General features: G+C 46.8%; 1 protein-coding gene across 1 annotated transcript; it reads right to left on the bottom strand.

Annotated features, from left to right (window-relative positions):
* Positions 1-5,329: 5,329 nt before the first annotated feature.
* lrrtm4l2 (leucine rich repeat transmembrane neuronal 4 like 2) lies at positions 5,330-9,019 on the bottom strand. The gene is made up of 2 exons (XM_046387009.1): positions 8,677-9,019; positions 5,330-8,364 (listed from the first exon to the last, which is right to left on the bottom strand). The coding sequence occupies exons 1-2, from the start codon at positions 8,729-8,731 to the stop codon at positions 6,764-6,766; spliced, it is 1,656 nt and encodes a 551-aa protein (XP_046242965.1). The 5' UTR covers positions 8,732-9,019; the 3' UTR covers positions 5,330-6,763.
* Between the last annotated feature and the right edge of the window lie 5,500 nt (positions 9,020-14,519).

Genomic DNA, 14,519 nt, shown 5'->3' with positions numbered 1-14,519 from the left:
TGACACTGACACGTCCACACACCAGAGCCAGAGTCCAGAGTCTTAGAGTTTCATTATTTATACAGCGTGAGCGGTGCGGCGCCGATGCTGACGTCGCCACAGGTCCAACGGAGGTCAATGGATGCCTCGGATTACGTAACTTTACAAACAAGACAAACGCAGAAATCAAAGGGCCCTGCAGGGAAATCCTGGCTGCCATTACCTTCAAGTTGTTAAAGGCAATTGAACCTCAGTGATGCAACAGAATTTTTTTTCCCTACCCTTTAACAGCATTTGCAATGGAGTCTCCGTGGTAATAAAGATGGGTTTGGTACTTTTTATCTTTATTAGAGTGTTTCAGAGCGCCGTGCTGCTGTACGTCTCTGCTGCTCTAATGCTGCTATCAGTCATGCAGTATAGCAGAGGAGCCCACAGCCCTGAACCTGAGGGACTTCTGTCAAAAGAGTCCCTAAGCAGGAAAAACTTAATAAGAGCCATATTTTACAGCCCTTTGTAATGGCAGCGTTTGTGGTTCTGCTGCTCCGCGCAGTTTGCTGGAATCATTTAGAGGTGAGAACATCGGCTGTTTTAGCACAATACGAATGTGTTGTTCCAGGGTCAAGTTTACCTAATCTGCTCCCCAGTGAGCCATCAGAGCCTCCTCCTGATTTAAAACGACAACAACAACAACAACGACAATGGAGAGAATCTGGACAGGAAGTGTCCTCTTTTCACATTCTTTATTTATTATTGTTTATTTTATTTTCCCCCAGTTTCTGTCAAGTCAGCCTGCCTGTCAGTCACAAAGGCAGCTGCCAAATCACAAGACTGTTTATGTGTGTGTGTGTGTGTGTGTGTGTGTGTGTGTGTGTGTGTGTCTGTGTGTACATATTCCTGTAGTTGTGGGGACTCACCTTGCTTATGGGGACAAAATGCAAGTCCTCATAACAATTAATTCATTTTTAAGTTTAAGACTTGGTTTCAGTTTAAGATAAGGTTAGGCTTACGTTAGATTTAGGTTCAGATTAGGTTTCGGTTCAGATTAAGTTGGGTAAGTCTCAAAGATGTATGTAAATGCAAATCTAGAAGTGATGGAAACACTTCTGCTGTGTGTGAGGTTACTTTCTGTGAAGTCTACATCTGTGATGTGTCAAGCAGGCATTCATAGTTCATTATAATGCATCCATAATGCTTTATGACTGCACTCATGGATGCTCTTGACAAGAGACTTGCTGCAGTGAGGGGTCATAGTGTGTTATAACAGTTTATGCAGCGTAAGTTATCCCAGTGTGTTCAGTAAAGTGCACATTAATGCATCTACAAAAGTGTATTCTACATGATCATCTGCGCTGCACAGTAAGTGATTATTATGCATTATTATGAGTCAAGGCAGTCATAATGCGTTATAAGCCTCACGTCAGGAGCCCCCACAAGACACCTGAACTCATTTGAAGTCACGTGTTTACATCAGAAAGCCTTATGTGTGTTTATGAGTGTAGTTATGAAGCATTATGAATACATTGTAATACGCCATGGACGCCCTCATGATGCCCTATAGATGTGGTCTTCATAATAAACGTCATTTCAGCGAGCTGGATGACTTTCCGTTGTTACCTGTGAAGTGGATCCTCTGTGGACGCCAGCTCGCCGTCTTTATCACAGGCACCACGCTGGTGTTTTATTACTCAGGAAACAACAGTACGACTGGAAGCACTGCTTATAAATCTTATACATTTAATTGTTGTTGGCTTTTGGTTGATTTCCCCAGCGTGGGAAGCAGAGCAGCTGAAGAATCCGGGGAAATAAATCAAAGAAACAATGAGGAAACAAAGCACTATATTACTGTTATATCACCCAGCGTGCATGTACAGCATGTGGTAGAGACAAGATGACTTAATTCAACCTCTGAATTTGTGACCACAGGTTATGTAAATATTCTATAAGGCTCTAAATGTAGCAGATATTTTATCAAAGGGAAGTAAAAAAGCATCTTTAAAGGTCAAGCTGTTAACTGCCAATGATGTCCTGATGGTAAAGCAAAGCTGCTCTGGGATCAGGTGTTATGGGTGAAAATGTAACTCATAAATGTAGTATATGACACTGGATGTTTGGAACAATCTGTCCTCTCCTGGCTCTTATGATGCCATACAACATCTCTGCATGGATTTTATTGTAATTGAAAGGTATTTTATCGTGAAAAACCTTAGAGGAAGTAAAGTTAAGGTAAAGTAAGTACGCTGACCCAATAACAAAGATGTTTGTTGAGGAAATCTCATTAAACATCCTGTACCTCGAAGTCTCAAGTGAACACCGACTTGGTAAGCTGAACCAACATGTTCTGGTTTCAAATCATTTTTGGACACTTTCGGAAAGATGATTTCATTTAAAAGTCAGTTTGGTTTTTCCTGCACGCTGAAAGGTCTGTCTGACCACCAGCAGCACGTCGACTTGAACAAAGCAGCAAAGAGTGAATCACTCTCCTCCGAGGGTCCACCGGGACGCGTAACAAAAGCCGCAAAGCATTAGTATTCAAATGAATTTTACAGGTGACGTACAGTGCACAAAAGATGGAGGCACAAAAGAAACTGTGTTTGGGAGCACTCACAGGAGAAAAGACAACTTTTCCCCCTCCAAAACTGAAGCAACTGTCTGCCAACACTGTCATACTTCACTGGCTCTATTTTCAGACGACATTAATGTTGAGTTTAACAGGCTGGAACTCATTATTTTGACTAGCTGGCTTAAAGGTACCGTCTCCAAATTCATATGGGTAAATTAAACCAGTTGTTACGACAGACAGACGGACAGACAGACTCTCTTCTGTCTAGCGAGCTCATTTGTCCAATTTAAGACCATCTCGGCTCGATCATCCTTGAAGAGATCCCTTCCTGTGGATGTCGGCTAGTGTGATAATGAAATAAATATTCTCACTAGACGGGAGCTTTAAGCATTTATGGAAGCCAACAGACAGGAATGGTTCAGCGCTTTGGGATCTTGTTCAGAGTCAGATGAAAAGATTAATCTGACTCTGAAAATGAAGCTCCGGCCAGAAGCTGCTTAGTTTAGCTTAGCACGAATTACCAGCCGGGATCTGTCAGAAGGTAACAGAACCCACCTGCCAGCTCATCCACAGCTCACTTTGTACTGTGGTGTATGCCGACTGTTGAGCCCTGCTGTGTCGCCAGTGCGTCAAACAAGGTGGATTTTCAATGTTTAAATGTTTAACATGTTTTATCACAGCAGATTCACATAACCCACATATGAGCTGACTTTGTCATCGGGAGAAGGACGGGATGATGTCGGTACAAAACCAAGTCAGGACGGCTGCCAGGCGTGAGAGAGACCACTTCATCGGACAAACCTGGGTTATTTTAGTGACCATGGAGACATTTTCCAGCCTGTGGCAGCAAAACCAGGTACTTCAGCCAAAACATGATGTTCTCCTAAACCTCCCCAAGTGAGATTTTTGTGCCTAAAACTAACCAGGTCAACATTAAACCAAAAACTGAAAGTTCAAGAACTTAAAGAAATGTAAAACTGAAACACAAGCAAACGTTAATTTTCAATATCCGTGCTTTACAGAAATTTACAATGCCAACCTTTATTTTGACAATTGGGTTTAAGTAGGCAGATTTTGTTATGTCTAGACAGAGCTAGGCTAGCTGTTTTCATCCTTTTCCTGTCTATATGCTAAGCTAGGCTAACTAGCTGCTGGCTGTTGCCTTTCATTAACCAACAGACTTGATGATATCAATCGTCATATCTAACACTCAACAAGAAGGCAAGTAAGCATATTTTCCAAAATGCAGAACTACTCCTTTAAATTACTTACCTCGTCAATGGAAATCAGGCTGCCGGTTAAAAATAAAATATGCATTTGAGGTCTACTGACAACACAACCCGAGGCCTGTTGTGCCTCTCTTTTAAAACACCAACGTAACCTTTGGCAGCGCTGAGCAGAGTTTAGCACACGGCCGTCACTGGGGGCCGGGCTGGGGGGGCTGGGGGGGCCCCTCACAGCGAGTGAAGCCCACAGAAAACATGCTGCATTTATGGATGTTTTTCTGATTCTGTTTTGGCCCTGCTCTTCTGCTCGGAGTATCTTTTCTTTTCATTTCTCGGAGCGTACAGGTTGAGATTTCTTCCCTCCAGATGTTTGCAGATGAAGTGCTGTTCAGTTTGTGCATACTAAGTCAATAACATGCATTCCTTCAATTTTTCATCCAAACAAATAACCTCAATAATGATCTGCAAGTCGCGGACCGCAGCTCTCGGATCAGCACTCTTCTCTTCTCTTCTCGCTACACGGCTCCAAAGGATTTCAAAACACGGGCAATTGCTTTTCATCAGTCACGATATGACAAATCAAACTCTAATTACAATATCTGCCAAAATTAGACCAACAAATCATTTGTTCTGTTCATGTTACCCTCAGATTGTCCCACTGCTCCTTGAAAGAAATTCATCATATGTGAAAGTAAATATATGGATATAAATTCTGTTGGCGGCGTGCCCGCATGCAGGCCCGCGGGCTAAAGAAAGCCTGAGTCATGTTTGGAAAGTGAATTATGGGAGATCATAAATCCTTATCTGAACAACCTTTGACCAGTCAGAAACTTCGCTGCGTGTGAACACGCTGACGGCTGATAACAAGCAGGAGAAAAGTCTGTTTACTTCACAACAGGGTCTGAGAAAACTACTGACAGCAGATTGTTGTTTTCAGCCGAGTGTCAGACGCTCCTACATGAAAGCAGCAGCACTGCCTAATCCTGCCTGGCTTCACACGTGCACATATGTCCCCTGGCACAGGTTAATTTGCTCTCCTCACAGTCAGCAAGCCGGAAAAAACAACAGAAGCAGGCGAGGAAGGAAGGGAAGGACGGTGAGAAGTGATATGTTCTTAATGGCATAACTGCTTTGACCCGTAACACCTTCAGTCCCTCGGCAGCCTGCCTCGCTCCTCCTTTTCCTTCCACAGCCTTTAAAGACAGACTCATTGGAAAGGGAGACTCTTAATCTGTCGGCCGCAGGGGGCTCAGGTGTCTCGTTTTGTCTCGTTTTGTCTCGTCGGCGAAGCGAAGAACGGCATCACCCACTCGGGCTTCTCTTGCACTGAAAGCAAACCGTCTCATTGATGTCCCAGGGACTGACGTGGGCCTCCCACCCGGAGTGGGAGGTGTGTAACCCAGATGCAATCAAGAGTGAGAGGACAGAAGACGCACGTGATGGGAAATATGTCGGCTCGGCTCTCACGCAGCAGCAAATCCAAAGAAACGTACCACACAGGGAGCACAATGAGAGGCTTTTCTTTTCCTCCGGTCGTCCATGTTCTCACCACACACAGTCCTCACAGGTTGTCAGTGTTTCTTTAATTATACAGTCGTTATCACATAGAACGTCAGGTACCCACACTGTCATGTCTGTACACAAAACAAAGCATCACCGGGATGGAAGGAGGGTTCAGTAGAAAAGTCTTTATGAAAACCATCACTTCTGACACGTCAGTCCTGAGATTAGACTCGTGAGATTTAAATACAGTCAGTTTAACTTCTGCCACGACTCCATCATCGATTAGAGCTGATGGTTAAATACGAGGGAGAAGCATCTTCAGGAAGGACAGTGAGTTCATGCAGAAGATCTGAGGACGAGATGCTCCCTTCGGGCCGTCCCTCCGCAGCCTGTGGACGTTTGGAAAACCCCTTTAACATTTAACCTGACGGCTGAGCCAGAATCTGATTTCGACCTCTTAAAGTGTTGCTTTGACATGTCCGGAAAGCTACTGACACGTAGCCAAAGCTGATCAGAAATACAGACATCAGTAGCTGCTTTTGAGAAGTATTTGACGTACGTACTGTTGAATTTTCACATGTCGAAAAAGGAGTGTGACTGATTTCTCACCATGTGTGTAACGTGTCGAACCATTCCTGATATGTGACAATTTCCTTATGATATCTAAAAGTCAGTTCTGACGAGTTATAAAGACGTGTAGAATTTCATTCGTGATGTGTGTCGACAGGAAGTGAGAGCTGCTACGTTACGGATACGCCGACCGTTACTACTACTACAGAACTGACCTGTAGAGTCTGTAACTGTTCGAATAAAAATCAACGGTTAGGCCAAGTTTCAGTTAGGTCACGGATATCAGATGTCGATGTCAGGCATTTCGACTGGTGACAAATGAGCTGTAGATATCTTTAGTTAGATTTGCAACTAGTCAGGATTACAGTATAGACATGCTGGCTGTCGCTGCTTAAATGTTAAAAGGGCTCGTCACAGTGGAAGTGCGGCTTCAGACTGCTGCACATCGTAGTCCAGGTGGTATCAGCGAGGACAAGGTGCCACACTTCACTCGACACACACACACACACAAAGACACACACATCCTAAATGCATGACATTACATAAAAAATTAAAACTAGCAAGTAAAAAGTGGCTTCGTTGGTTCATTTGTTCTAGAGTTTTACTAAGAATAAGTTCAGTTTGGGCAGACGTCCACCGCCGTGGAGGTCCAGTCGTTACCTTAGACGATACACAGCTAACCTGGCTGACCCCGCCACTGCCTGTCCTCGTGTCAGTCGGGGGTGGTAATTAGCTCCAAATATATCTCTCCGTTCCTGTCTTCTTCTCTGTGCACGTAATTATATTGTAATATGCCCCCAAGTATTTCCTTCAGAGCCGCAGAATCTATCATCTCACATTAGAGATAAAACACTTAATCTCACGGAAAGAAAAACCCATTTACCTCTCTGCTTAGCAACTGCAGTTTTAGAGTGTTTAAGGTGGCTCAGACCTCACACTCTATGGATCCTGATATGGTGCACGTGCACGGCCTCGTCTCGTTCACCAGCGAGTCCATCGTCTCCGAGTTCGAATGGTAGCTCAGATAGTACTCTTGCAACTGAGTGTTTAGGTCCTGCTCCTGCTTGCGGGCCTTTTTCCTGCGCTTGTGGTTGACTGAGTGCTGCTGCAGCTGCCTCATGGTGTTGGGGTAGCGCCTCCACGACACATAAATAACCAGAAGGATCAATGACACTGACAGGAACAGGGCTACACTGCCCGCAATGATTTTATGGAAAGCCATATGCTCGAAGTGCGGCTCTGGGATAAACGACGTGGGGGGCTCAGGGGGGGACGTGGGGCTCATGTTTGTGGCCTCTGCTGTCCCAGTAGGATGCACAGGTGAAGGGCTTAAACTGTGAACAGGTGACTCGGTACGAGTCAGCTGGGTGGCACCAGAGGGAGAGAGGGCAGACGTGACGTTCGCGGCCTGGGCTGAGGTCAGGATGCTGAGCGCGGTTGTTGAGAACACGTTTGACACGTCCGCACAGGTCGAGTGATTCCTCACCACATCCGTGACTCGCTCACCCTGCACCGACTTGGGACTGCTGCATATCATACTGATGTCTTTGGAGTCTCTGAGGTGTCTGAGCCAGCCCATGAGAGGGCAGATGCTGGGGCTGCAGTCCCAGGCGTTACCTGCCAGGCTGATGGTGGTGAGGGACGTCCACGCGCCCACGGCTTCCTCAGGCACGCTGCTCAGCTTGTTCGACTCCAGGTTGAGTATTTGTAAGTTCGGCATACACTGGAAAACCGCCGGGTCCAAGATTTGGATTTCATTCCCCGACAGATCCAGTTTCAGTAGCTTGTGCCAGGTCCAGGGCACACCTTGGTTGATGGCTCGTATGCGGTTCCACTGCAAATAAAGAGCTTGGAGGTTGGTAAGGCGAGGGAAAATGAAGAAATTAATCCTGGAAAACTGATTGTGCTCCAAATGAAGTTCTTTCAGCTTGAACAGCCCTAAGAAGGTTGTGCGGGTGAGACTCCGCAAGCGATTGTAACCCAAGTCCAGAAACTCCAGGCTGCGGCACTCCAGAAAGGTCCGGATGAGGATCTGCTTCAGTCCGTTCGATCGAAGGTGGAGATTCTGCAGCTTGCGCAGACCATAAAAATGCCCCGGCTGCAGAGACTGCAGCTGATTATAGGATAAGTCTAAATTTCGCAGGTTTGGGATGGCGCTGAAGGTCTTGTTGTGCAGGAGGCTTATTTTGTTGGAGCTGAGGATCAGTTCCTTGAGCCTGCGCACGCCGTGGAAGGCTAACGCATCGACGGCAGTGATGGAGTTGTGGTCCAAGTACAGCCAGATGAGCTGGTTGAGGTGAGCGAACTGGTAGGGCAGCAGAACCAGCAGGTTGTTATAGCGCAGAGACAGACCTTGGCATCCCGTGGTGATGTTTTCTGGGATGCCTTGGAAGATGCCGGATTCACAGTAAACAATCTTTCCTTCGCAGCGACAACTCGCAGGGCACATCTTCTCCCCCTTGCTGAGCAGCAGCAGAACGGCTGCCTGCAGGAGAAGACACGACCTCCAGCCTGACACCACAGAACCTGTTGGGGGTAGAGCAGGCAATCAGAGGGGTGACCTGGTGTTACAAACATGTCAGAACATTCAGTCTTCCAACACGAGCTGATGCAGCGAGGTCTGATGTCTGACACACCAGACCTGCTTCATGAAGAATTGATGACAGGCAGGGAGACTGACGGGAGCTACTTTTAAGGTGAGGGAGTCCGAGAATATTCACAAGAATGGGATGCAGTTTCAGTTCGTGCTTACAGAAATGCAGGAATTATGGAATTCAGTTTTGGAACAAATGGAAGCTGACCCCAGCTGTGGTCTGGAGGGGGGTGATGATGACTTACCCATCGCCACTGAGGACAGGAGGAATCCTCTGAAACAGATGGATGAAGAGCACATTAAACTGCTCCCACATGAGGAAAACCGCAGTTCACGCAGCCTCGGAGTCGATCCGCATCACCAAAGTCTTCAGTTTGAGGAGAGAAAAAAAATCAAACAATCGCAAGTTTTTCCGCAGCGGTCCGACGCGTCCTGGAGATCCTCCGCCGTCAGCGGCGGCTCGTCGCTGGACTCCGCGCTGTGCGTTCAGCCGCCGGAGGAGCGCAAACGCACTGAGGCTCCGCCGTGGACACACAGTGTGACTGTGTCTCTGCGCGTGTCTCTGTGCGTGTCTCTCTGCCTGTCTCTCTCCCCTCCGCTCTCCCTCTCTGAGGCGTAGGCGTCTTCAACACACACGCAGCCTTGAAGCCGTAACGCAGCATGTGTGCGCGTATCGACCCCGCGTGTTCAGCTCTTTACGATTATTTAACTGGCTGTAATATCTGTGTTTTTCTTCCGTCTTACAGGTTAAATACGTCTGCATTAAATATGAATGCTGTAAGTTAAGCTGCTCAGCGGGAGGCTCCGTGAATCATAAAAATAAAACGTCAACGGAATTTGGCAGAACATTTGCTGTTTATATTCACTGTAGCTCTTTAATTCTTCATTTGTTTTACTGATGACACTTTATTTGCTTTAAATAACACAGTGTATAAAACCCACAATGATGACCTGTTTGTGTAGCTACATGATCAGCTCTGATCCAAACCCGCCATTCAGTCACAATCAGGCCTTTTGGTCCCGTGTTAAAACCCTAACTGAGAGCTCAGCTTTGCTGTGATGTGGACACACAGCGTCCATCCACACTGTGAGGCAACAGGCTAACAGCTAACACCTCCTGCTGCTGAGGAGGAGGCAACAGGAGGAGTATGGCTGTTCAAATGAATGGACCCTCATGGAGTGGACAGCAGAGGAACGGTGTGTGTGTGTGTGTGTGTGTGAAAACGTGCTTAAAGAGACCACAGAGAAACCTGTGATTCTGTGGTCCTTTCAAGCTCATTTTTCATACTTTGCTCAGTCTGCTTTGAGCAGACATCCATCACATTCAGTGTGGAAAACAGCATTGATGACTGCACAGACACACAGAGGCTGAGGAGGAGCGTGTGGCAACAGCGACCCCTGGTGCACAGAAGAAGAAATGCTTCACACACACACATTCACACACACACACAGTCACAGACACGCACACACACTCACAGTCACACTCACACACACACACACACAGTCACACACACAGTGATCAGCAGCATTCAGATCAAACAGAGCTGAGGGGGGCTCACGTCAGTCTTTGGCTCGGGGTCTGGTGATGTTCTCAGTCAGACGAGTTCTCCTCTGGTGGATCGTGTTAAGAAGAAGAGGAAATGTTAAGATAATTCCTCTTCAGCACGGAGAACGATGCCTCACGCGTGTCCCCGGAGGTCACACGTCATTCAAGAAAACCAAAAGTGTGTGAAAGGAGGCGCAGCAGCAAAACCACTCAAAGGTTTTCAGTTTCAGGTGAGACCTGTCTCTGGGTGTCCTGCTCGACCTGAGGACGTCGTTGGTCTTTAAAGGCCACCAGAAGCCTGGACTTTCATAACAAAACTATCACGATGAAGTGAAAAACGGCTCAGGTGCGACAGCTAAACGCAGCCTGTCATCCTCTGCAGCAGCATTATGTAAACGCTGCTGCATTACCTGTAAGCTTTAGGTGTAGTGTGTGTTTCCAGTGTTTCACACACACACACACGCCCTGCTGGCGATGAACCTGCACTCAAGCAAACACAGCAGAGCCGCTCACAACACCGCAGGCCTCTCGTCCCCTGAGACAGGACACGAGTGGCGGGACAGCTGGCTGAATAGAAGCTCGTGTAGAAACTCTACCTGTTGCAGCCTCAGCTTTGGTTTATTTGCGATTAGAGGAGAGCCTCTTAGCCCGCTGGTCTCGTGTGTGCACTGCTATGCTAACTCCATGCATTATGAATGAGGACATAAACTATACACAGTGAACTGAGGTGGAGCAGAAGAACCTTGACATCAGTGATGCAGGGAACCGTTGGGTTGGTTGGTTGTTTGGTGCGTCCATCTCTTCCTGCCTCCTGCCACTTCTGCCCTCAGGCCCTTCTGCTCCACGCCTGCTGTTCTCCACCTGTCCACCAGGTGCCCTCAGACCTCCCCGCTGCCGCCTGGTGTTAGGGTCTGCTCTCTGTTCCGCCGGACTGTCAACCTGGCAGCGTCAACATGTTTGTGCCTTTGGGTCCTCGATCCCGTCGCCTCTGCTGCACGTGTGTGACTGTTTGGATTTAAATGCAGGAGCCCATTATCATCATCTCTATAATGCATAAGCAGCCGCTCCTCACAGGTGCTTTCTTATGCATGAAGGTAGACCAGCACATAAAGCTTTGAATGTTCTGCTGAGCGTTTCTGGAGCAAACACTGTGTGTTTTAACTGTGTTTGCGGTCCCCTCTTTGACTCCATGGATGTCGGAGCACTTCTGCTGCTGGAGCTCCAGCATGAGAACTGGTCTGGAGAGATGAGGTGCTTGATGCACATACTAAGAAAACAGCTCCCTAAAATAAAACGAGGTCAGAAGGAACAGCTTCAGGGATCCTCTCAGTGTGATCACAACTTCAGTGAGACCCATACAAAGACCCGATCAATCGGCTGATCAGAGGATCGGTTTTAAAGGCGTCACTTCATATGTGGAATCAGAGCACAGTCATAATACATCCTGTGGTAGTTCGATAAATGTATGCAGTATTTTCTCCCTTTTTGCCTCATTTGAGCCACGGGAGCAGCAGGGGATAAAGTGCCAGATGCTTCGGGACGAACCCTCTGCCTCAAATGTTTTCCTGCTGCTTGGATATTTTGCGTGTAATTCGTCGGTAATTAAAGTTACATATTTAAAAGTCAGGGTCAGAGTAAATGGAGCCTTCTTCAACACTGTTTTAAGTCTCTCTTTGTCCTAATTATTTTACTACTTATACATTTCTGCACTCTGTTTCAGTGGGATTCATTATGCTGCAAAAAAGCAGGTCCTTCCCTTGCTCCATTATTCAGGGCTCAGTCAGTCACAGACAGTCATTAAACTTTCATAGGAAGCAATTTGGTGGCTGAGTTATTTGCAAAGCGAGGTGAGTGCATATGGTGGTGCTACACCTTTGTTTATGGCGTGGCTTCCCGTGGGCTTCTCTCGGGGGGGGGGTTCAGCGATGGCGCCTGAGCGACGCCTGCAGACGATCGTCGACGAGTCAAAGCACGAGTCGTTTTATCTGAAGGATGTTTTGACAAGCCGTAGGATAAGAAGCAAGAAAACGTTTGAGAGAAACAGGTCAAAGTTGTGGTGTTCCTTCCACTGTTAGGACTGAAAACATACTGTGGTGGATGCGTCTCTGCATTGCTGGCATTTGTCACATCAGATGCGTTGGACTGATGCACAGACCAAAGAATATTTAAAGGAACTTGGAAAGAAAGATCACAGCAAAGTGACGCACTGTGACTGTAAAGAGTGGGATTACACCTGCAGATACGAGGGAGTTTTACCCACAAGAACCTCCAGCTTTTCATCTCCATGTTTCATTAACAGATTTGATAATACATCAAACACACACCAGACAGAAGACCAAACGGAGAAAAGAGACCACAAGCCACCTCCCAGCAGACAGAGCAGGACTGCACAGTACGTTCCCACACATTAGAACCTGTTATGCAGGCCTAATCCTGCGTACAGGAACACAACGTGACTCGGCCGTCCACAACCCCACACCCTCGGACTCTGCAGGACTCTGCTCATCAGGTACATCTGGAGATATCATTTCATTTCCATGTGAAATACATCAAAACTTTGTGTGCCTTGATTTCCTCTCGGCCGGGGAATCTTTTTTTATGGCGTACAGATGGGACCTAATAGACGCACAGAGTCATAAACCACGTCCTGGTTCACTAATAAACCACAGCCTCCCTGAACCGTCTGAGGTGGGAGAAACATTTCCACTGATTCACATCCACGACGAAAACTTGGAACGCTGCGTAAAACATAAACAAAAGCAGTCAGTCGCGAATGAGCCGTGTTTTACTGTGTCCCAGTCCCACAGGGTCACGGATGGCAAATCCAGAATCAGCAGATCTTTACAGAAATCACGTGAAGCTGATGGGATAATTAACTTGTCTTCATGCTGATTTCAGCTGGTTTATCACATTGTGTCCTGACTTTTTCTGACTTTGGGGTTGAGTGTCTCGCTGCCTGTGACACACCTGCAGTCCGGTACCTGAGGACTACCTGAGGACTACCTGAGGAGTACCTGAGGAGTACCTGAGGACTACCTGAGGACTACCTGAGGACTACCCGAGGACTACCTGAGGAGTACCTGAGGACTACCTGAGGACTACCTGAGGACTACCTGAGGACTACCTGAGGAGTACCTGAGGACTACCTGAGGACTACCTGAGGACTACCTGAGGAGTACCTCAGGGCTCCGCTGTCAGACCACAGAGCTTTCATTTAGTCTCCAAATGACTCTGACCAAACCGTCCACTTCCTGCATGTGGAAAGCATCACAGGAAGCTTTTAATTATCATGACTGTCACACTTACATCAAACAGTTTGCAGTGTCAAAGTCCCTGTTTACCGTCCATTGTGAAAATCCGGTCTAATCAGTGTGTTTTGTGTGTTTTTTAAATGTACGCCTCTGTAATCTTAATGAGTCTAATTCAGCATCAGTGATTGAAAGAAATAGTTTGTGTCCTCCAGGCTTGATTGGGAAGCGTCACGTGACCACATCTCCCTCAAGTGGATCACTGAAGGATGTGCACCGTGTATTGTGTGCTTATTCTTCCAGCCACCTTGATGTGTGTGTGCGTGTGTGTGTGTGTGTGTGTGTGTGTGTGTGTGTGTTCCTGCCCCGTCCTTCAACTCCAGTTAGCTGACTGATCTAACGATGGAAATTAAATCAGTGACTGCTGCTGAAGTGTGAGATGAGTCGGTTTTATTTTTGTTTCCACCGATTTCTTTGTCACAATCTATCTGAGTTTTGAGGTCAAATGTTCGTTAATGTCCATCACGGCAATTACGGCACTCATTAAGCACAGAGGCACAAGGACCCGTGAGGAGCGATGACTCTGATCCCGACTCAGAGTCCCATTAGGAGGCCTTGAGAGGAGCCGTCGTTTACGCATCAAGTACTTCAGTGTGTGTGAGCTTCCTCAGCTTCTTCTCTTGGCACCAGTTGAAAATTATTTACTTCTAAACTATACTTCAAACCATAGAAGAGTTGAAATACACGAGCTTTGCACCCCATCTGTTGTTTTCCTCCTCCTGTGCTGAACCTGCATGGATTTAGTCTTTCTGCTTCCATTTCAAACAACGTGCTGAGTGTAAATCAGAACGTGGACGAAAGCGATTTAACTGGTTTATTAGAAGAGACAAAGTGGCTCCTACACACACTGTGTCTTACAGTGTGTGTAGGAGCCACAACACAACACACACACAACACAGGCTGTGCTGCAGATCACTCAACACGTGCTTGTCGCTCAGTATTTCCATTTTTACTGCAGTGCTGTTTGTGTGACTTTCGCTGCCACTAAATGAATATTTTGGCACTGATGTGTTTTAGGACGTTTGTGTACGTTTGACAGCACTGCGTCAGGTAGGCCTTCATATGACAGGAAACAGAACACTGAGAAGTACATTTACTGTACTGAGTACTATTTTACGTTCCAGTACTTCTGCTCCACTACACTTCAGAGGAACAGTACATGAATTTGACAGTAGCCTGCAGACTGTGACTGTCCTGTAAGACACGATGCCTCCTCGCAGAGTGAAGGAAAACA

The sequence above is a fragment of the Scatophagus argus genome, chromosome 4 (genome assembly GCF_020382885.2).
Source record: "Scatophagus argus isolate fScaArg1 chromosome 4, fScaArg1.pri, whole genome shotgun sequence".
NCBI classification, from domain to species: domain Eukaryota; kingdom Metazoa; phylum Chordata; class Actinopteri; family Scatophagidae; genus Scatophagus; species Scatophagus argus.
This window is presented reverse-complemented; position numbering and strand designations above follow the sequence as displayed.